Genomic DNA, 22,321 nt, shown 5'->3' with positions numbered 1-22,321 from the left:
TCTGAATAAACAGATAAGTTTTCTATGTCAAGTATTATGGCTAGAAATTCTGGGGTTTTTTTAAAGGAGAATTGATGTCAGCCAAGGAAATGAGACTTCCCTTCCATAAACACATCCTGCTGTATGAAAGAGATGTAAATGTGCCTTACAAATGTGTTTCGTAGGAAATGGGAGCTCTAAATCTCTCTAGCATAAAAAGATTCATAAAACATTTTTCTGAATCAGGACTTGCCTGACACAATACAAAAAAAGAAAAAAATCACTACTATTCTTTCTTCCCTCCTTCTCCTTTCCATTCTTCTCCGACAGTATCACAGTTCAGCTGCAGTTACAAACAAAGCCATGCCACTTCAGTGCAAAACAGGGAGTGCTGGTTATTTGTGCCACAGACAGGTATTTCAAGTGTTTGTTCCTATCCCATTTATCTTTCTCCATTTCAGGGAGATTTTTCTACTCCCTTTGACTGTCTGAAAACAAAGGGATGGCAGTGGGGGAAAGTCATGTGAGCTTTCCGGGCATTTGGTTGCCAAGGCAGAGATGTCTCTCCAGACACAGCAGGGTCCCAGCAGCCACAGTGACCATGTCCCATGGGCAAGGCACAGCTTTTGCAGCACTGGGAGAGCCAAGAAAAGGCAGGAATGCACTTCACTGTCACATAAGTGACAGGAGGACTCCTGAGAGCTCAGGGTGGTGGGGAGAAGGTTGCTTTTGCTGTATTCCCAAGGTAGTTGAGAGTGATCATTGAAGATGGAAAGCCTCCTCATATTTAGCAGTACCTCTGCACAGCACAGGAGCAGAAACCACACAAACCACCAGTCCATACAAAATGTTGTTTTGAGCTGTCTGGGACTATCACAGATAAGGATTGACTAATGCTGTCACAGGAAAGTTGCTACAACCAGGATCTCAGTGAACTGTTTGCTTTACATCCACTGGCAATCAGGGAATTATTGATTGCACCAACATACTGTGGATTTTATTTCCTTTGGGAGCGCCCATTTTTGCTTTGAAAGAATGAAGTAATATCATCCCCATGTGATCCTGCATCTGCTATATACACAGATAGGAGAATTAAACTCATTATTGCATTTTATAATGCCCTGCTTTGGTTGAGATAGTTTGTTCCCCTGTCCAATTAATTTAGTGCCAAAATTTCTCTGAATTGTTTCTTTTCTTCCTGTGTATCACTTTTGATGAAAAACGATCAAAACCAAGTAGAGCACAAAATGAGAATGCTTCATTGATTTAGGCAATAGCACAGTAAGAATTTTTTCCTTCTCTTTTTTGCTTCCTTAATGATCACTGAGCATTAAATCAGTGATCTTCTTCTCTCTTCATTCTAATTTTGAGAGTAGAAGTAGCTTAAAAGTTCATTTAGTATGATTTTTTAAAACCTTCTTGGTCCACAATGAATTTGATATTGTGAATTGTGATTGCTCTCATAGAGCTTCATAAATTTCTCCATTACTTGACCCATCAGCCTTTGAAGCAAAAGCAAATGCTTCCTTAAACCTGAATCTATTGAATCCTGTAGTGGTTCCTTAATTATTTTTATGTTTGAAACATTTCAACAGGATCAAATGGCATGCTTTTTCTTTTTATTAGAACTATGTTGCTTCTCTGAAAGCACTTTTTTATAGATAATAAATGTTACCCTACCATCTTTCTGAACTACTCCACTAATGCCAATGTAAAGGTCATTTTTTGATATTTCTGTGGTATCAGCCATGTAATGGGATCAGCTACACTGACACTCTGTTCTCGTAGTAAATTAATGATGAATTTTGCATTGGCAACATCATCTGGCACTTCTGTCTTAAGTATGATAGCTTCTTCAAAAGTTTCAGAAAAATTACAGATATATCAGTGATTACTCTGTAATCAAATCTTTTTTCATGTTGTTATTATTTCTTAGCATGCTTTCTTTGAAACAACATTGTTTAACCATCAGTAAGCCAGGACCCTGTGAACAATATTCCTCTATCTCCATCTACCCTGAAGAGTGACATTATGGGGTTGTTTACTGCTTTCCTGGAGTATTATTTTCTTTGTGGCCCTTGTCTTGTCTAGGAAGTCATCTTCTTTGGCCTTTTAATTTTTTTAGGATTGTGAAGAATGAATATATTTTTTTTAGTATAAGTTTTGCCCAGGGGGTTCTTTTTTCTTAAATCTATTTTCTTAAATCTCTTAAACCAAGGATAAATCTGGTGTCCTTGGTGTAAGCCAAAGTAGTTGTTCTGCCTGGGTGGAATAAACGAGTGCTGCTTTGGCTGACTTTCTGATAAAGAGGTTTCTTAAAGTTTAACCAAGGGACTTTTAGTTTGTTGTGAAGCGTGCCTGTATGCTGAGAGTCACAGTAAGGCCATAGCAAAGGAGCAAAATATGAAGTAAAATGAGAAGACTGAAATATAAATTTGAGCTCATTATTCTGTGTTTATTTCAGTCATTTTTTATTCAAGCTATCTCACCTGTTCTCAGCTGGCATTTGCACAGGCCCTTTTGCAGTCTTCCTACATTCATGGCCTGGAAGTTAAAGGGAGGCATGCTCCTTAAAGATTCCATAAAGACATGGAGTCTTTCATTAAAAATAAAGTTTAAACTACATTTAAAATTTGAGGTTGATTTTTCATTGAAAATAAATGTCAATTTGATTTTATTTGGCTTTTGCTGCTTGCCTAGTGAAGGTATATAAAAAGTCAGCCTACTTCAAGCACACATGTATGTGTGCACTTATGTATCTTGTACGTATGTTTTTCAAAGTTTGACAGCTTTTCCTTAAATTGAACAAATGACACGGCTTAGCTGTCACAACAGATATTAACAGGGAAGTGAAGGATGCCGAATTTAGACAGCAACTAAACATTTTGTTATAAGAAAACTTTCCACACAATGAACACACTAATAGTATGAGGTCTTCACTCTTCAGGGAAGAAAATTTCACAAGTGGAAGAAGTTTGGAAAGAACTAAGTCTTCCCCTTAGGAAAAAGGGCTCTATGGAGATTCTGGTTTTGGCAGTCAGAGAGGGAGAGGACACAGCCTTGCACTCAGGATTTCTGGGAGCTGAGACATATACACAACCAAGAGTTCAAAAGTCAGATTTCTGATTATGCTAAAATGATCAGGCTGTCAGAGAAATAATGCTCTACAGTTGTGATGACATTGGATAGGCTGATTGATGTCATTAAAAATATGTAAAAGAGATGTGAAGAGTTCTGGCAGACTTGGTTTATTGACCATTTGCAGTTGCAGGATGTGATTTAGGATAGCAGCACTACAAACACAAGAGAAGTAGACCTTTACAAAAGATCTGCTGTACAGCATTGAAAGTCAGTGTACAAAGCCCTTGTATAAGATAACATACAGAAAGCTGAGGATTGAAAAGTAGACTCAATAATGTGTTTTTTTTTCTTTAGCCAGTGCGTTGTAATACATTCGAATATTTGAGGAATATTGCATTCCTCAAGTATTACTAAGAGATAGATAAGGAATGTATTGTGTTGTCAGTGTTCTTTTTTAAATTGTAAATGTGAAAAGATGATTTGCTGACCAGTTCTGAAAGAACAGAAAATAAATACAGCTCTTTAAACTGAACAAACCACCAAAAGAACCCCAAAAACATCAACAAAAAAAAAACCCAACCCCAAAACTCCAAAAGAAAACAAACAAAAAAACCCAACAAAGAACCAAACCAAACAACAACAAAAAAAAGAAGACAAAAATTCAACCAACCAACTTAAAAATACCCAGAGAAACGTAAAACACATTTTACCTAATTCACATAGTGAATTAGGCCAGATCTTTCTGGGGTGTCTGATTTCTGTATATCCATCAGGCAGGACTTTTGTTCTCTAATATCATGGATTTTGAATAAATTCTGTGTGCAGTAACAAGTGCTGCTGCTTTTGATCCCCTGAGGACATATTTTTAATGCTGACAGTTTCCTATAATAGGTAGCAAAATCCTATGAATTATTATTTACCATGGAACACAATGTGGCTAAGTAATAAAAATAATATTTTCCAAGGGTTCAGTGTACAGACTCTTTCACTTCTTACCAAAGAGAAAGGATATAACATTTCTATTCTGTTTTAACCCCGGAAGCATGTGAATTTGTGGATCTTTGATTGCCTCCATGCAGATAAAAGGGAATCAAGGAAAATAGGTGGATTGCAGCAAGTACCTTACAGAAAGTCTAGGCAACATAATTTTAATCTTTATTTCCTTGAATTCTGCCTCCCAGGAAATACCTTACCCATTTGATTTATTGTCATGTGTAAGCAACTGTAGGGACTTCAGAAAGGTATGGCTTATGTCAAACTGTGATGAAGTAAATTATCTTATTTGCTCAACTGAGGAATCCAGTGTAATGAAATAACTGATAGAGTCTTACAAACTTACAGAGAGTGAATTCAAAACTGAGATTAGAAAAGAATTGGAAGGATGAACTTATTCTGTGCCAGAGCTATAGCTATTAGCTGGGGGAGCTTTGTGAATCAGTTCCCATAAAGAAATATATACAGGACTTCAGCTACTTAAATATATTAGGCAACCAACGGTTACTTTAACCAACAAAATGATATTTTATTTTACTCTACTGAGCCCCTATCCAGATATGTTTCTTACATCTTGTGTTAATTACATTCATTATATACACTGTGTGCAGGCCTTGGTTTCAGTTCCAATTAAAGCTGATATTTAAGGATATCCGCATGGATGTGTGTTAAAACAATATTTATCCCAAAACTGAAATCATAGTACATGCTTGTGAATCTTACCTGTGAAGAAAAGAGGGAGCTCTTTCAGCTCAGTGCATGCCTTTTGTTACAGGACTAACATAGCTCTGAGAAGAGCTCTGTTTACTTGCAAGGCAAATTTATTTATTTGCATGTTTTTATGAGCAAAGCTGAAAAATTACAATTTTGGTGCCTGTGATGCTCATCACTTAATACTTATACTATGCCAGTCTTGGCACTTAAATGTATGGAACCAGTCATATTCCATGTCTCCTACAAAGCATGCATCCAATTTCATCATCTAAAGCAATAGCTCTCATTTATAATTAATAATCTGTTACATAAGCCTCACCTACACTTCTAGATGGCTGGGCTATCTTATGTGAATATTTAAAAATGGAAGATATTTTAGCAAGGTTTGAAGTAGGTGAGGTCCTGCTGGGAGAGAAAACTGTTAGAAATGTGTTATGTCAAAGGTCTACATATAAACTGTGGCCTAATGAAATACCACCAAGGAACAGTGACGAGATTTGGATTTGTTTGCTGGCTTAGCTTTTGTCCTACCTAGAAATGCAGTTTAGTTGAGACTGTGTTGTGTTCATGCTGTATTTGCAGGCAAAAAAGGGAAATTATGCTTTCCTGTGGGATGTGACAGTGGTGGAATATGCTGCGCTGACAGATGACGAATGCTCTGTGACAGTCATTGGAAACAGCATCAGCAGCAAAGGATATGGGATAGCACTCCAGCACGGAAGTCCCTACAGAGATCTTTTCTCCCAGAGGTAAACTGAAACAAAGCTCGTTTTATAGCATTTCTGTCTATAGCCAGTGACTGTTCACTTTAATTTTGGCATTTAATTAATAAAGAACAATGAATAGATGACAGCAGAGAGGTTATGAGTTCAGGCTCCAACAAAGCTGCTGCTCCTCCTGCTCCATGTGCATCTGGTTTGGGAGGAGGGGACTGGAGGTGACGTGTGGCCTCGCACCTTCAGCCAGCACTGCCTCTGGCAGAGGAATGATGTCCTCAGGGCTCGGTGAGAGGTAGAGGAAAGATTGAGGAGAGATCTTGAGCTCATGCCACGTTCTGCAGGCTCTGAAGCAGTGTGTTGCTCCCTGCAGGATGCAAGCAGCAATGCCCTGCCTTGTCCTTTAGGGTGGAGGGACAGGTCAAAGACTCAGGATGGTTCAGGGCTACAAGAATTGCAGGGAATTGCATGGGATTGACAAGACCAGAAAACTGTAAAATTATGCTGTTTAGTGATCTCTGAGCTACCAGCTGGGTGTCTTTTGTCCATGTGAATGTGTACCCTGAACTGAAGACACACAGCTGTGCAGGCATGTGTGCCCTTAGCAGAAGGTGAGCGTGTGCTCTGCTCCAGGCAGGGATCTGAAGTGAGATTGCCTCATCTTGCTTCTCCTTCATAAAAAGGAGCAAAACTCCAGCTGCATAACTGGAGACAAAGCTGCCGCAAGAGAAAAGATTGTTAGTAAACAGCTAAAACAGTTATCAAACCAAATCCAAAATGAATCATTCATGCGGAGACGGGACACTTCACAAGAGACAAAACAATGATTAATTAGCAACTGTTAACACAGTAATTCAGGCATTAAGTAACAGCATTGAAGTAAAATCCTTTTGAATAAACTACATTTACTAAAATAAATGAGTTGGTCGCTGCTTAAACAGATTTGTACTAAGTGGTGCACAAACAGTAGCATGTTTAGCCTCACATATTTTTGGAATTATTGTAGGAGAGCAGCAGTGGAGTGGGTTGAGCATTTCACTAGTGGGACCAGCTGCTGCAGCTGAATGTAGCCAGACCAGGCATAACTAACTGGAATGTGGTGATTTCCCCTGGAAATGCTGTTTGCATTGCAGTGGAATTTTTGACAGTCTCTTTTTTTCCTAAAGTTACCCGGTGGAGTTTACCTGCTGCTGTGAGTAGAAAGAAATCTTGGTATAAGGGATTCAGATGAAGACTACAACACTCTGGTGGTGGAGGGGGGTGGAGTTTTGAATTATGGGATGGTAGATTTAAGAGCTGTGAAGCATAAGGAAAAGACAAAAAACTCTGTAAAACAGTATCATTGCAAATAATACTTGTCTTTTGAAATTTCTGCAGGATCCTAGAGTTGCAAGAAAGTGGAGATTTGGATGTTCTTAAGCAGAAGTGGTGGCCACGGATGGGACGCTGTGACCTGAATAGCCATACCAATGCACAGACAGATGGGAAGGCACTCAAGCTGCACAGTTTTGCAGGAGTTTTCTGCATTTTAGCAATAGGCCTTCTTCTTGCTTGCTTGGTGGCAGCATTGGAGTTGTGGTGGAACAGCAACCGTTGTCATCAAGAAACACCGAAAGAGGTCCATAACTTTTATTCTTATCACAATTAAAAGTAGAAAACACAAAAGAAAGAGAGAGCAAGTGGAAGTTGTGGGATTTTAGGTGCTCTCACGCAATAAATTTGATTTATTTTGATTTGCCATACTAAGCTTTGCATATAACGTTTTGGGTGGTTGTTTCTAAGAAAATAAAAACAAACAAACAAAAGTGTCTTTTGTGCACATGGAAGGTGCCAAACTGACAGCCCTGGAGACTAAAGTCCTCTATTTATTTGTAGAGCAGATACAGCATGGGCAGCAGCAGTGCAAACTTCCCCTCATTGCCCCACCAATGTGCCTCAGCCCTGACCTGGAGAGACCACCTTTAGGGGTAAGAGAGTGGTTCAGAAACACACCCTCGGCCACTCTGCTGTGAGTGACGGGGAGGCCAATCACAGGCACCCAGCTGTGCCATCTGTGGTGATGTTTTCTCTGATCTGAGCCCCATCCATTGGCTGGGAGATCCGAGTCCATCCTGTGCAGGCTCTGCAGCTGCCAGACGTCTGGTAGCTGCTCTCCTTCATGGCTGACCTAGGCTGAGTTTGAAGAGGTACACAAGCAATTAAAAATAAATCAGCTAGTTAATAATTGAATAAGCCATATTGCCATGACACTGTTTAAATGCTTCCTTTCTTTTGAAGTCAGTTTTATTTCTAAAAGTAGGAGCCTCTGAGGAAGTTGACCTTCATATAACGTGTTTTATCTAGGAAATTATACCTGAGAAGTTCTTGGGTTTGAAGTTTCCACGCACAGCAGCCAGAAGAAGTTAGCAATGCTAAGATAAAATAATCAGTCTATTCTCAGATCTGTCTTGCATGAAGCCTGTATTTGTTTACCTAGTTTAAATGTTTAACAAACTAACCTCTTGCAATTTTGGAGACACTTGAGGCATTTGTAGGTGCTTTCATCTTGGAACAGATGTTTTTTACAAGCTAATAATAGCAGTGAGCTACACTGCAGCTGGAAAATAGTACATAGCCCAGCAATTCTAATCTCTCTTTTTCAAGTTGCAGGAGCAGTAGACTAACTGACATAGCTGTCACCTGTAAGCAATTTTGGCAAATTGGCAACCTGGTCTAGTGGATGGCATCCCTGCCTTTGCAAAGGGGTTGGAGTTGGGTCCCTTCCAACCCAAACAGTTCCATATGCTATGATTTTGCCCTGCTGCCTTGTAGAAATTGCTCCTCCTGTAACTCCAAAGGTGCCCCCATGCTAGTGCTGTGAAGGTCCAAAGCCCAGCAGTGTTTCACTGCACACTGTGAAATCCTGCAGGGCACGGGCAGAGATGCTTCCCAAAATGTCCTCATGCTGTGTGCACAAGCACTTATCTGGCCATCCTGTGTGGTGTGTTCCCCTCTCTACACTCAGGGAATTGCCTTTGTGTATCTTTGTAAAGTGAGAAAAGAGTATGATTTAAAGGCAGTTTCATATATCTAAAGTGAAAAAAATTCGCTTTTTTGTTGCAAGGAGTTTTGAATACTCAGTTTCCATTGCTGGAAAAGAATCTGTCTTCCCAAGTTTAAATATAGTCTTTTTTTCAGCCATCCCCCTATTTTCTTTTTTAATACCTCTAAGAAGGATTATTGCATATCTATGCCTACCCCATCCCAGCTTTTCTCCCTTTCCCATCCTTCTCCTTCCCTTTCCCTCCAGTGTGTTATTGATGAAGGTTGCTCTTGTACATGTGTAGTGCTCTTTGGCAGTTTCTTTGTCAAACCTAGGATACTTTTAACCTTCTGTGTTTTAAAGTAAACTGAAGTTACTCCCATGGTAGAGCCGTGCTTGGGGAGATCCCTGTCTGTGGGGCTGGGCCTGCCCTTGGAGCACAACTAGGCTGGGTTAGAGGCAAATTAAACTTAAACAGAGCATGGACAGGTTCCAGCAAGATCAGTGATGCGGAGGCTGCCAGGAGAGGGGGAGCAGAGTCAGCAGGAGCCCTGGCACAGCAGGTGTGAAGGCTGAACGAGGAGGTGAGAGGGCACAGGGCTGGCTGGAGGAAGGTGTATGGAGGGTATGGCAGGGTGGGCTGGAATGAGGTGTCCCATCAAAGGGACAGCTGGCTGCAATGACAGGCAGGCAGCTAGAGGCACCTTTGGGTCATCCGAGCAGCCAGAGGGAAGGGTGACAGCTGCCCAGAGCCAGGGACAGGCAGGATCCTCAGGAACCCTCTGCCTAGGCCAATGGCCACATGTGCCACGTGGCCACATTGCTCCAGCCCTGCTGCACACCAGGGGTTGGGGCTTATGTCACAGTGACCACAACATCCACTCAGCTAAATTAGCAAACAAATGTAGCCGTATTTCCTGGCAGATCAGTGGCCTGACATATTTTATTTATGTACTACTAGTGTGGAGGGATTGAGGTAGGACATCTGATGGCTACTGCAATTAAGGTAGGAAACCAAGTTTTGAAAGAGGTGGTGAATATAGGATGAAGGTTTTTGACATGTTTAAAAGAACCAGGTTTCAAAACTATGGTAAGGACAGGAACCAGGGCTGAGGGGGGTGTGGAGTCCTGGGGACTCCTCTGCTTGAGGCAGTGGCTGAGCCTGGCATAGGGGACAAAAAGCACAAGGAGAGTTGGATCTCCAGGAGGAGTGTGTTCAGCATAGCTCATTTCTAGCACTGTGTGTTGACTAGCATTTCTACAGCAAAAGCTATAATGACAGAGCTACAGCACAGTAGTAGCATATACAGAACATTAAAATCTGCCCCTTGGCTGCATCTGGTACTCCAGCCAAGTCATTAGTTCAGTAAGAGCTGCAAACTTAAATCATGCTGCTGATTTTCTTCTGCTTTTGGGAAGGCTTTGGCAAAACACAAGTGTTGTGATATCACATAAAAATTGTGGGAACTGGGATGTGTCCCAGCTGCTTTCTTCTGTGAGGCAGAGGTTGTGGAGGGTCACAGAGAAGGCTGATTTTCTTGCAGTCTGAGATTAGACTTTGATATTGCCAAGGAGGCAAAGAGAAGGTGGCAACATTTGGCTTCTGTGACCCTCACCCCGTTGGGAGCTTCATAAATCCCTTGGAAAAAAAATTATACTGGAACCAGAATTGAACAAGGAGTTGTTTTGGCTTGTGAAGCCCTTGTGCAGCATTCTCACTTTGGCATGACCCACCTGGTTGGTTGTATCATGTCAATTGCCAACTTGAAAAAAAAAGAAATGTTGGGACGATAAATGTACAACTACTATGGCAGATTTATGGCAGGGTTGTGTGCAGCTTGCTGGAGAGAGAGAAAAAGCATTTTTTAGAGACTCTTATTTTTTATGTTGGAGGTCAGTGAAGTCTGTAGCTAAAAAAATGTGCATTGCCTTCCTTGGCATTGGAGAAGCATTTTCAACTGACGTTAAGGTGGCGTTTTTTGCCAATTTTGTTGTCTTTTTCCACTTTGTATTCTTTAGGTTTTTGTGGAGGTTCGGCTGAGCCAATATATTGATGTCCAAGGACTCAGATGTCTGCATGGTATAAATCACAGCTCTTAATTACACTGAGTGTGCAGAATGTAGTATTAACTATGAGACAAACAGAAGCCTCTTTTGAAACCTGACAGCATAACTTGGATGTTGATATTAACCTGATTAACATTTGTAGACTTCATAGGAAGAGTTGTGTCAAGGGGACACTGCTTCCAATTAGGATATTTTTTACATTTTTCACATATGAAGAAACTCAACCCCACAAAAATGTAAAAAAAAAAAAAAATTGTCCCTATGCACTGTATCAATTCATTATGACAAACCTCCAGGAAAGATGAATTACCTTTACTTTTCCTTGTTGCCATTGGTTCACAATTGTATCTTTCAAGGAATAGTGAAATTTCTTGCTAGAAGAGCAAAGGCTGGGTTGATATTTTTCAGGATGTTGCTACAAGATATTTTTATTCTATTTGAAGGAGATTTGTAAAAATGTTTCTAATGAGTTGTGCTGTACAAATCTTAATGTTATCCCTATTTAATCCTTATCAGATCAGATTAACAAAAGAAAGATTAGCTCCAGCATCAGGAAAAAATGTACTGCTGCAACACCATGCCACATTCTTTTATTAGGGCTCAAGTTTGCAATCTCTTCAAGCTGGAAAATCCCTGGTAATGTTAAAATTGCCTTATTACTTTCTAACTCAGAAAAACTTGCACTAGATCATCTTTTTCCAAAAAGGTATTCTGGAATTTATAATCACCCTCTACTCATTGTTGGTACCGAGCCATCCAATACCCACAGTGAAATTTAGCCAGCTCATACATCTATCTCTGTGTGTTAAAATCTTGAACTTACACAGCTGCTACTCAGCCTGAAATACTGATACCTAATCTTTTGACTTTGATAAGCTTCAGAAAATTAGGGAGTTGTGAAAAATTAATATTTATTCTAGAGTCTTTGTTCAGTCACTTTACGTCCCTTTTAAATGACTGGGCAATCAGATAAAGTTATTAAAACTGGTACCATATAAATGTTGAACTTTTGACAATTGCCTCTGGATTTCTTTAACTTTTGTGTGAGTCCTATGCACTTATTTCACAATATCAGTAAGCCATAATGTAATTTGGATCATTTAACAGCCAAGGGCTTTGCCACATCATCAGATTGTTGGTATCATTTATCCCCTTTGAAGGAATGAAAGGCAGTTTTCACATCTTTGTTGTCATTATGATCCAGCGTGGCTGCTTCCTGCCATGGTCTCCCCAGCATCCTCTGTGCTTTATCAGCTGTGTCTTTGTGTGATGTGCTATTCTCTGAAGATTCTTACTTCTCAGATCTCATCAGAGCTATGAAGAAAGCATTCCTTGTTCATCCATATACTACAAAACAATGGGAACTTATATGCAAAGATAAAATATCATACTATTAATGGAAAGAAAGTGAAATTCCCATGTTTTTTGCTGTCCATGAGATTATTCACTAAAAAATTAACAGGCAACCCCATATTAAACAAAATTAGCCACTTGGGCAGAATGATTTTTTGTTTTCTAGGATCTGACACTTGTTGCATCTCTCATAAGAGGTGACATTGATTCACTTATATTTGATATAGGTCTTGAAAGACAATGTTGGAATGACCCCAATAAATTCTTAGTCTGATTCTTTGTTTTCACAGATAATAGATATGATTAATCAAAAATCTATTTTCCAAACCAGCTGTGCTGTTCCTAGCAATGTGAGTGTTTCAGAAACTGGACCCAGTGTGTTTGAGGATCTCTAGTGCAAGAAGATTTGGGGGTTTTATTGGTTAAGGCATAGCATAGTTTTCCACCTCCTGAGTTGCTTCTAGTCATTGTCTCATAACTTGTGTCAAATTTATAATTCATTAACAATCACAGCTTAGTTTGTGATTTCTTTCCTTTCTCATGCTCCTGCAAAATAATTTTATTCAATAGACTCTTTTCACTTTTCTGTGATTTTTATTTTTAAATTATTAAAAGGGAGCAGCATCTCAGGTACTGTTCAGAGTGGAAACAGTCTTGTGTACTAGTAACAGCACCTTATAATTCCTATTTCCTGTTACTCCAAGCTTAATAATGTCTTGAATCCCAAATCTGCAAGCTCTATGAGATAGTGAGAGGTAGCAAAATTATTCTAATAATTGTCACAAGTATTTTGGTAGTACACAGGGTGAAATGAAAAAAAAAAACAACAACTGTATCTCTGGCCAGGGCAGCCTCTTGTGACCTGCCTTAAATTCCCTTTTTTCCATGTCCACTGATGTGCAAATCCCAGCCTACCTCAGAAATCCATTCTTCCAGCTTTAGCAGTCATGAAAATTACCCACTAAGGCTCTCTTCTGGTATTAGAAGAGCAGGAGTCCCAGTGTACCTTAGAAATGGAAATAGGAACTGGCAGCCACGAGTCCAATGGATCCAAATTTGTCACTGCTAAGAATTGTGATTTGTACTGTGTTCATCTCACTTTAGTTCTCCAGCCAGATACTATTTCATGGCAATTGAGGCTTCTGTATCTTCAGCACGGTGTCAGCAGTGTTGGTTTTGATTATTAAAGAGTCTCTTGCTTTCACCATTATTTTCACTTTCCTTGTCTTTTTCCTTGTTGCTTCATTTACCTTGTCTCCTTTGTGGTGTTATCTTTTTATGTGATAATTTGATTTGTGCCAGGAAGATTCCTTTTGAGAGTGAAAGGAAACACGAGATCATCAACCCAATGTTTTATTTTCCCTTCATTGCATGTTCTCTATATTTTATCTTGTTTTTATTTTAAATTATTTTTTTCTGTATTTTAATGACATGTCTGAAATCTTTGTACATTTTTTGCTCAGTTGCATATAAATTATCATTTGTTTGTACTTCTGTATTGTATTCTACTTTTCTAAGAATAAATAAAGGTTTGTTTGGGGGAAATAAATCATGCAAACATTGGCAAAATAATGCATTTTAATGCCATCTAGAAATTCAGTTTCAAACCAGCTTTGAATGCAATAAGCTGAGGAACTTCATTTAAGTAGCATTTTTAAATCAGCAGAGTGGTGTTAGGAGCCAGTCAACCCAGAATGCAAAGTTTACTGTTGCTTGATGATAAAGTATAAGCTGGAAGAACCAGTCAAAAAAAAAAAAGGCCTATATAATATATAAATTACCTTGTACAGAAGCTGGTAATAGCTGGAAGGGCATCTTAACTAACTCCATGCTGGCTTTTTATGTGAGTGGAGAAACAAGATTTTCTCTTTGGAGGTGCCTGTAGTGAAGCAGATATTCTGTAATTCCTGGTCCCAGGCAGGGTGCACATCCAGAATCCAATGAAATCACCCAACTCCTGCTATTGACCACCATAGATTTTGGTCAAGGCTGTAATGGGTTTAACAGTGACATATCATCCCTGTGATTTATGGCACTGGGCCCAGGCTTCTGCTACCCAAAGCAGTGGTGAAGCAATTGTGTTTTGTACCAGCATATTTCCCTAACTGCAAGGAGGGGATTTTTGTGTTTGGTTTAATTTTTCTCTGTCGTGTAAGAAAACCCTGCTAATGGGATCCTTAGGGGTATAATCTGGATTTACCTGGCATGAACCTTAGCGGGGGAAGAGAATTATTCAACTGAAATAAGCTTAAAAAATGAGTGTTGCCATGCAGGGGAATCAAAAAGAAATAACCTGTTTAAAGTTTCAGTTTGGTGATGAGTGTAAGTACTTGCTTAATTTGCATTACATTGCCTATCCCAGAGAACTTCTGTGGCTACTCATGAGCTTGGCATGAGCTTATGTATTTTACTGAATTGGAGCCTTAATGTGTCAGATTCTTTTAGATTCTTCACACAATGTTTACACAGCTAATTTTTGTATGTCTTATCTCAGCCTATGGCGGTATTTTAAAGTTGACTTTTTGAAGGGGGTGTAAAATAACAAAATCAGTAAAAGTTTAAAATAATAAAAAGCATAAAATGTGACTTTTTCTCAAATTTATTTTGCATTTTTGTGGTTTGTAAAATGCCTTAGGTGTTGATCTGACTAAGCATTTAAGCATGTACATAAAATTAAATAAGAAGCGAATTCTAATCTCACTCAGAGCACCAAAACATTTCCGTTCCTTGTAGTGGCATAGGGTCAAACTTCAGTTGCTTTGAATCACAATGTATGAACCAGAGACTGGGAGTAGCATTGAGGTTATTTGGTGAAGATTGACCTTACCATGCAATGATATTAACATGCAATTTATAAACCTATTTATCAATTGAATTTAAATAATTTTATAGTACCAGAAATAATCTGTGGTCAATATTACTGAAATATTAAGGTATCACAGATACCAGTACTGTGGAAAATATTTTTTTTTAATTAATCAATGGCTTGGTTATGATTTTCCATAAGTCCAGACCCATATTTATAGGCACACGTATGAAAAGGAGTTACAAAAACTCACTCAACAAGTACTATTTCTTCAGTATTATTAAGTATGAAAGAGTTATCTTTTGGGAAACTGGTGACCAGATTTTTATTATGCTGAGCTATTTTAATAATTTGGCTAGTCATGTCTTGTCTTGTGTCAAAATAAAAGCTTGGGCAGTTTCCAAAATAGAGCCCTGAACAGAGGCAGAGAAACCTTTTCAAAATTTGGTTTTTAATTGCAAGAATTGTTGCTAATAGTCAGGAGTAAGGATTTTGTAAGGCTTCCATATAGCTGGAGTGGAGATGAGAGGCTTTGTAAATCAGCTAACACTGGGCATCAAACAGGCTGTAGAAGCAATTCTTTGTCTCCTGTGCCAACTCTCTCTTCTCCTCCTCGCATAATAGGAAAAAAATGGGAATTTTTGAGATTTGCATGTGACTAGACAGGAATGGTGAAGAAGGAGGGTGTGGAGCAATCTGTTACTCCTGATGCTCCAGTAGAGTAATTCAGACTGTTAAAGGATAGCATTGCTTTGATTTGGGCTCCCTAGAGTGAGAAATTGCATCCCTTATGGACTAGATTATATTTTAGGATTAAAAAAATGTGTAAAGCAATGTAAAGAAACCATTAAGTTTTAGCGAATTTTTGGAATAGGACCTCCATTAATCTAATTTTTCCTTCATAAAAGGGTAATCTGTCACCTCACAGTGTAATTTTAGATGATGTCAAATTCTGAAAACACCACCCTCTTGAGGGCCATCCTTTTTTGTTGCAATGCTGTTTCAGACCAGAAGTATAAGAAATGATGAGTACATGTTTGCTGAAAAGAGTGAAATATTAATTACATTATTAGCCTCACTATCTTGATCCTTCTTTTTTTCTCCCCACATTTTCCTTTCCCTTTCCATCTGGAGATGGCCAATGATGTGAGGCTGGGCCTCAGAAGCATGGTGAGAATTTCTAATGAACATACAGATGATTGGTTTCTTGTTGAAAGTGCCTGCACAGATGAATCCCTGTTAGTTTCCTCCTCATCTTTACCTTCCCCTGGCACTCCCCTTGATCCCAACCTCTGTGTTGTTGGAAATGCCTGTAGCTGCAGTCTGTAGTGTGTACACAGTAGAGGTTTCTCCAGTTGCAAGTTCTCCTTTCTCCCAAGTTCCTTTGCAGAGACATTGGCATGCTCATCAACCAGCACTCATTCTGTACTGCATTTTGCTGCTTGTGTTAAGAAATGTTTCTTTGCATTCTCTTATTGCCCTGTTAATTTTTAACATCATGAAAACTGTGGGAACATCTGTACCATGTGAACCACTCACTCATTCTCGTTGTTGCGTTACCAGCTGATGAACCAAGGTTGGTAAGGATTTTAAACTTGAATATCTCAGCATGAGGCTGGATGTCCGCTTTCATATTGAGTAACAAATGAAAATGCTATCACAGGCTCTTCCCTGGCAGGTTTGGGTCTGTTGTGAGCTGTGAGGTTTAGATTGTTCTCTCTCTGATTGCACTTAGTTAATGGATGGTGGTGAATGTGGAAGCAGATCATTGCAAGACACTGTGGGGTAACCTGCTGTTCCCCATCAGAACTGTGTCCTGGGTATCTATTCACAGAGACAGGGATGCACTTCAACAGGATAAATAAGATAGAGATGTTCAGCTGGTTCAAAGTGGTGTGCATGGTCAGCTTCACTGACCTGCTGGGCAGGTTGCTGTCTGGGGTATTCCTGGCAAGGCTCACAGGCAGGACCTGTGGGACACATCAGAAGTAGACCCCTGTTCAGATGTGATTTCAGCTTCGATAAATCCAGCCTGGGTAAGGTGTGCAACAGGACTGTGGGAAGATGTGAACTGCTTCATAAAGGTTCTTGCTACCAGTTCTGTAGCCAGTCACTGTTACTTGTTTGGTGTAAAGGCTTTTGGTAATAATTTATTTATACCTCTTTTCTGGCTGAGGATAACTGGAAATTATGTATTTGAAACAATTTTCTATCACATTAAGATCGACTTTGCAGGATTCTGTAATATCTCACTTTTTTTCCAGGTTTACTTAGAAGGAAAAAGAGTGTTACTGTCTCTTCATAAAGGAATTTCTGCTCTCTGGTGAAGGAGAGCATCACTTAGTGAATAAGGTGGCCTCTTGTACATAATTTTTATGAAGTTTTGTTTCTTTGCAGATGATTCCACATTAAATGAAATTAACACACTACAAAACTTTCATTTCTTTTATTCTTTCAATTAGGTAACAGCCAACTGGACCTCACCTGATGTCAGTCTCAGTGCCTTCTTCTAACAGCTGGTTTATGGATGATAATTTAGCTAATTGCTAATTTAGAATACATGGTAGAGCTTCCACTTGTAAGAGCAAAAGCTTGATTGCAGGATTGGGCCTGTTTCTAAAAGCAGGTTTTCAAGTAGACTCTTGAGGTGCATCCCTGCATATTTCCAATAAGATTCTGTTATGGTCAAACCAGCTTTGAGCAGAGCACACTCAGAAACCATTCAGCAAATTTTATGTAGCATTAAGTGCTGTTTGACTGGGTCAGCTGCCTGTGTTAAAATAATGACAGCAGACATCCATCACCACTGCATCTGTGTACACGTCTCCCTGCATTTCACTGCATTGTCGACTGCGGAATCTCCGGAATAATGAGTGTCACACAGTGAGTCTTACTAAAAAGGGGTTGTTGGTATTAATGTAACACCATTCTGTATTGCCATTGTTTTGCAGCACATCTAGTACATATATCATCACTGCTTTTTCTTCTTGAGCAAGCCAATTATGCCTGGTTTTGCCAATCTGTCAGAGCCTCCTGGAATAAATTAAAAGCTTTGCATATGCAGGAGCTGTAACTGAAAGTAATGATAATGACCCTGGGTGAATACAGGATTTCAAAATAATCCTAACCAATTGTACACATACAGAGCTGCTGCTGCTTTATTTCTCTTTAGCAAGGTAAATATTTGAGTCCATGATGTTTGAAACCCCACAGACTGCAGCTGGTTGCTGGGTGGAGCTGTGGGGTTTGATGCTGAGTAAGAAGAGAATAGTTTGTGGGTACCTGAGCATGAAAACTTTGCTGTTTCAGTGTTTTTTCTCTGCCTCCTGTTTCAGTTTTGCAGTATGGCTGGCTGTGCCTGGAAGTGCTTCAGAGAGTTCCTTTCTAACTGTGGACAGGTGTGCCTCCCAGCCACCTGTGTCTCATGACCTCTGACATCTGTCATTATGAACACACATGTATGAGTCAGGAGGACTCTTATATGGGTGGGAGAGAGACCAGCATGTTTCCTGGTCAAGGGCAGAAGAGGAAGTGTCTTCTGACAATGGAGTTTGTCTCAAATTTTGAAACCTAGCCCTAATCACAAAATTACCTAAATTTTTTAAAAATAGTTCTTACACAGAATGAAAACCTAATATTAGCATTTGTGTCTTGGTTTCTTTCATCAAAAGGTAATCCTTCATGTTGTCATCCAGGACAGGAAGCACAAAACCAAAGCAGAAACGTGCCCTGATTGATGATTAAGGCTATATTACCTTAAAAGCTTTGTTTTCTGCATATCTCCTGAGTCTTATTAACTGCTTTAACAGGCTTTTAATTCTTGGCACATTTACCAGCACCTGACTGGGAGGTATTGACATATGCAAGTTATTCCCTCCCTGTATGAGCCTGTCTGCCCATATTGGCTATGTTTCTGAAATTTTAGTCCTTCTGGGGTCAGGGCCATCAATCTTCTCCAGTCTAGTGTGCTTTTATTTGCATGTGTTGGATGTTGATGCAACTTATCAAAGTTTTGGCATAGTTTTAGCATCACATTTCTGCAGATATTAGACTTTCCTGTTTGGGCATTTGTCTTCCTCTTTTTGCCTTGATGGAACTGCTTCATCATCTTGTAGCATTTTTATGTCTTGAAGTGGCTTTTCTAAAACTCTGTGATAACCTCAAAGAAATCACAAGTAAAAAACCAGACACCACAATGGTGTCTTTAATTAAAATATTTTTCTCAAAAAAAATTTCCCTTGGAAGATCCCGAGTGTTGCAAGCCAGTAAGCTAAGCAGTATTACCATTTAATTAATTGTATTTAGAGGAATTTATTTTAGAGGGCAATTTCTTAAAAACATCAGCCAGTAGCTCCTTTCCAACACCCTTGAATTTGATCACGTTAACTGACTCCAAACCTCCCAACTGGTACCATATTCTTTCAGTATGACTGCCCACAGGCTTTATTAGAACCAACTGTCAAGAGTCACAGAAAATAAGCTAGGAAAAAAAAATATTGGTTACTCTATGAATGATGGTGCCTGCATTATTTGTCATAATTTCACTCTGTGTGAAAAGGGCAGACTTGGTTAGTCCTGAAAGGAATAGTTTGTTACAGGTGTGACCATGCAGGTTTAGTCATTCCCAGGTAATTCTGGTGAGCATCCTCCAGATCCACTCCAAGCCAGGGTGTGCTCCTGCTGTCAGTCATAGGCCATTGAACCTGTTGCTCATGGTCAAGTGCTTGGGACATGTCAGAAGCCTGCCCTTCTAAGGCCCTTCCAGAACTCAAACTCACTGGGGGACATTGACATTTCACTTGGTATTTATGTATAACAGAATTTCCTGACCAGGAGCAATGTTTGGTTAGCTATTTCCTTAGGCTGCAGAGGATAAGCCTGGGTGTATAATTAATTTTCCTTACGCGTTTCTTTCCTTCACAGATTAATTTCTTCAAATGATCTATTTGGAGTACAACATTAATATTGAAAATAGAACTATGAAGCCAGCAAAGGAAAACAATTTTATCTTCTCCTGGCAACACAAACATATACTTGTGTCCAACACAGCCATAGATGAGAGGTGAAGTTGAATTGGCATTAAATGTCTGAGATGTGACATATTTATAATATCAACTCAATTTTATATATTAAGTGCAAAAAAGAATTCTTTTACAAATTACTGATCTTTAATGAGAAGCACAGAACTAAAAAAAGAAAGAGAACATGGAGCTGACAATGGATAAAACAATAACTTCTAAGATTTCTTTTTCTGGCTTTATTGCCATTTAGACCTTTCTCCATTTAGCTTGTTGGTTTTCAGTAACATATGCTATGTTACTGAATTTCCCAGAAGAAAAATAAAGGGGAAAAAAAAGATTAGGTTTATGGAATTTACAGAGTCTGAAAGGTTGACTTGTCACATAATGCTATCCCAAAACCTCTGCTTCTGGAAATCTTGGATTCAAAGCAGTTTTATGGCGTGCAATGACAAACTAATCTTTTCAAGGGTTTCTAAATTTTATCTTGGGTTTTTTAAAAGTGTTTGAAGAATCATTCATTCACCATTAAGATAGTCTCATACAAACCTTGACATTTAGTTATTTAGCTGCTCTTTTCTAATAAGGCAAAGAAAAAGGAAAGAACCTTTAAAAATGTGATTTTATAATTCCTCGGAGACAAGTTGTTTTCCATAACCTTTGCAAACATTTTATTTTGACAAGGAAAAGAGGGAATAATATGAATTCCTGTTCTGTTGAAAGCCTTTAAAAACTTTTCTTTGATCTTAATAAGGCCAGCAAGTTGTCCTTAATGCTGAAGAAAGACAAGTAGGCAAGTGAAATCATCACCCCTGCCTCTTAAAGAGATCCCAAGCGTTTACTTCTCCATGTACTTGACAAAGTGTTCTGGTATAGATAGAATGGGATGTCTGTGTGCAGGAACTGGTTTTAATCTTTACTGAGAATGAAAATTTTAGCACAGTGAAACATGAGTTTGTATTGTGAAACATAAGCAACTGCAAATCCGCCATTTCCTGAGGATGCTGTCCCAGGGTGGACTGTGCACAGCAGAAGAAAAGGCCTGTCAGGATGTTCTCAGAGGGGAACATCCCAAAGGATGTGGTCCTTAGCAATCCCTATGATCTGGACCCAGGGATGTGTATTAAGAGCATCCCAGCTGTGGCTCTTCATGTTTACATCTAAAAGGGCTCAGCTAAGTATTAATTCAATTAATCAAGATTAATTCATGCAAAATTTGAATTTTATGACCTTCTGTGCCCAGATGCTCCAAATGAAGATCCTGCTTCATTCATGAATTTATTTTCTCTGTGCAAACAATTAATGACTTCTTGTTGCAATTATTGAAACCTTACCTTTCCCTCTGGGCTGGCTTTATCCAAGTCACATTTTACTGGTTCCACTAGCAAAGCAGGATGAATACACTTAGGATGTACTTGCAATCAAAAAAAAAAAAAATATAAATAAAAAATTGGTGTATATTTTCACTTGAAATTATCTGAAGAAGGCATTAGTATTTGACAAAAGCTCAGAAAAATGTAAATGAGTCATAAGCATTTCACCAAACCCTCATTTAGGAATATTTGCTCTAATATTTGCTCAGTTCTAACCCGAGTTCTCTTTTGTTTTCTTATTTTGTAGTGGAGGCTTGACAAGAATATGAGTCCCAGGTACCCAGAATGCCAGCTAGAAGTCCACATCCCAGCTAGCAGCCTCATTTAGAAAAGAAACAGTACAGGGTACCTAAGGAGGCATTGCATAATGGCCTTCTGGGAGTTAGCTCCTTAGACACAGCATCATCATACGTGGTGCTAGCTGCAGTTTGTGCACCAACAGAACGTTGCAGCAAGCTTTTGTTGGCAAACAGGTGAGGAAAATGCAGCAGCGAGTGGTTGGACATCTGCTGCAAAGGAACCTACCCAGAGAGGTCAAGCTCTTACTCCCATTGGGAATAATGGAAGAACTTATCTCACGTTTGCCCCAGGTCTACAGTTTTACTTCAAGAAAAAGGAACTGAGGAAATGATGAATTAAATCCATGTAATCCTCTGGCCACTGTACCATAAATGCTTAAGTTTCCTTCCCTAGAGTTTAGGGAAGAGTGTCTGAGTTATCATCAGCTTAGTGCATTGTCTAATGTATTGAATGAAGGGCCTGTCAGGTCAGGTGTGTTTGTTGTCAGGAAGGACTTAATACAGCTGCAGGGGTTATCTGATCAAGTGTTGTGTGATCCCTTCATGTCAAAAAAGTTTATTTTTTATTTTATTATCCATTGATTTTTCTCTAACTCAAAATTATCCGATTAGAGGATTTGGCTGAAAAAGCAGGATTTTTAAAAAGTTATTTGTTTCTTTGGTGAGGAAGATTATATCCCCAGGTTTCTGGAGCTTCATTGGGATTTTGGTGAATTTATGACATAAATTAAATAGGAGTTCATTTTCCACTGATTAGCAAAGAATTTGCAACATGCAGCTCAGCCCTGTAATTGTGGAGCAATTGTATTCCAGTTGAAATCAATATGGATTTAGCCTAGGCTAAGGACGCAGGTTTGAACTGTACATCATGTAACACTAATTCATTTCCAAACCCATGCA

General features: G+C 39.1%; 1 protein-coding gene across 3 annotated transcripts in view; it reads left to right on the top strand.

Moving 5' to 3' along the window:
• Positions 1-22,321, top strand: part of GRID1 (glutamate ionotropic receptor delta type subunit 1) — a 484,225-nt gene that overhangs the window by 459,885 nt on the left and 2,019 nt on the right. Inside the window, exons 14-16 of one of the 3 annotated variants that reach the window (XM_030951119.1) lie at positions 5,350-5,516; positions 6,861-7,101; positions 7,364-7,450. In XM_030951119.1, coding sequence (XP_030806979.1) covers positions 5,350-5,516; positions 6,861-7,101; positions 7,364-7,450 — 495 coding nt within the window. Of the gene's footprint in view, positions 1-5,349; positions 5,517-6,860; positions 7,102-7,363; positions 7,451-21,369; positions 21,483-22,321 lie in introns of those variants that run through there. The other 2 variants (XM_030951117.1, XM_030951116.1) reach the window with 2 other exon arrangements.

The sequence above is a fragment of the Camarhynchus parvulus genome, chromosome 6, assembly GCF_901933205.1.
Source record: "Camarhynchus parvulus chromosome 6, STF_HiC, whole genome shotgun sequence".
Classification (NCBI taxonomy): domain Eukaryota; kingdom Metazoa; phylum Chordata; class Aves; order Passeriformes; family Thraupidae; genus Camarhynchus; species Camarhynchus parvulus.
Note: the sequence above shows the minus strand (reverse complement) of the source record. Positions and strands in the feature narration are given on the sequence as shown.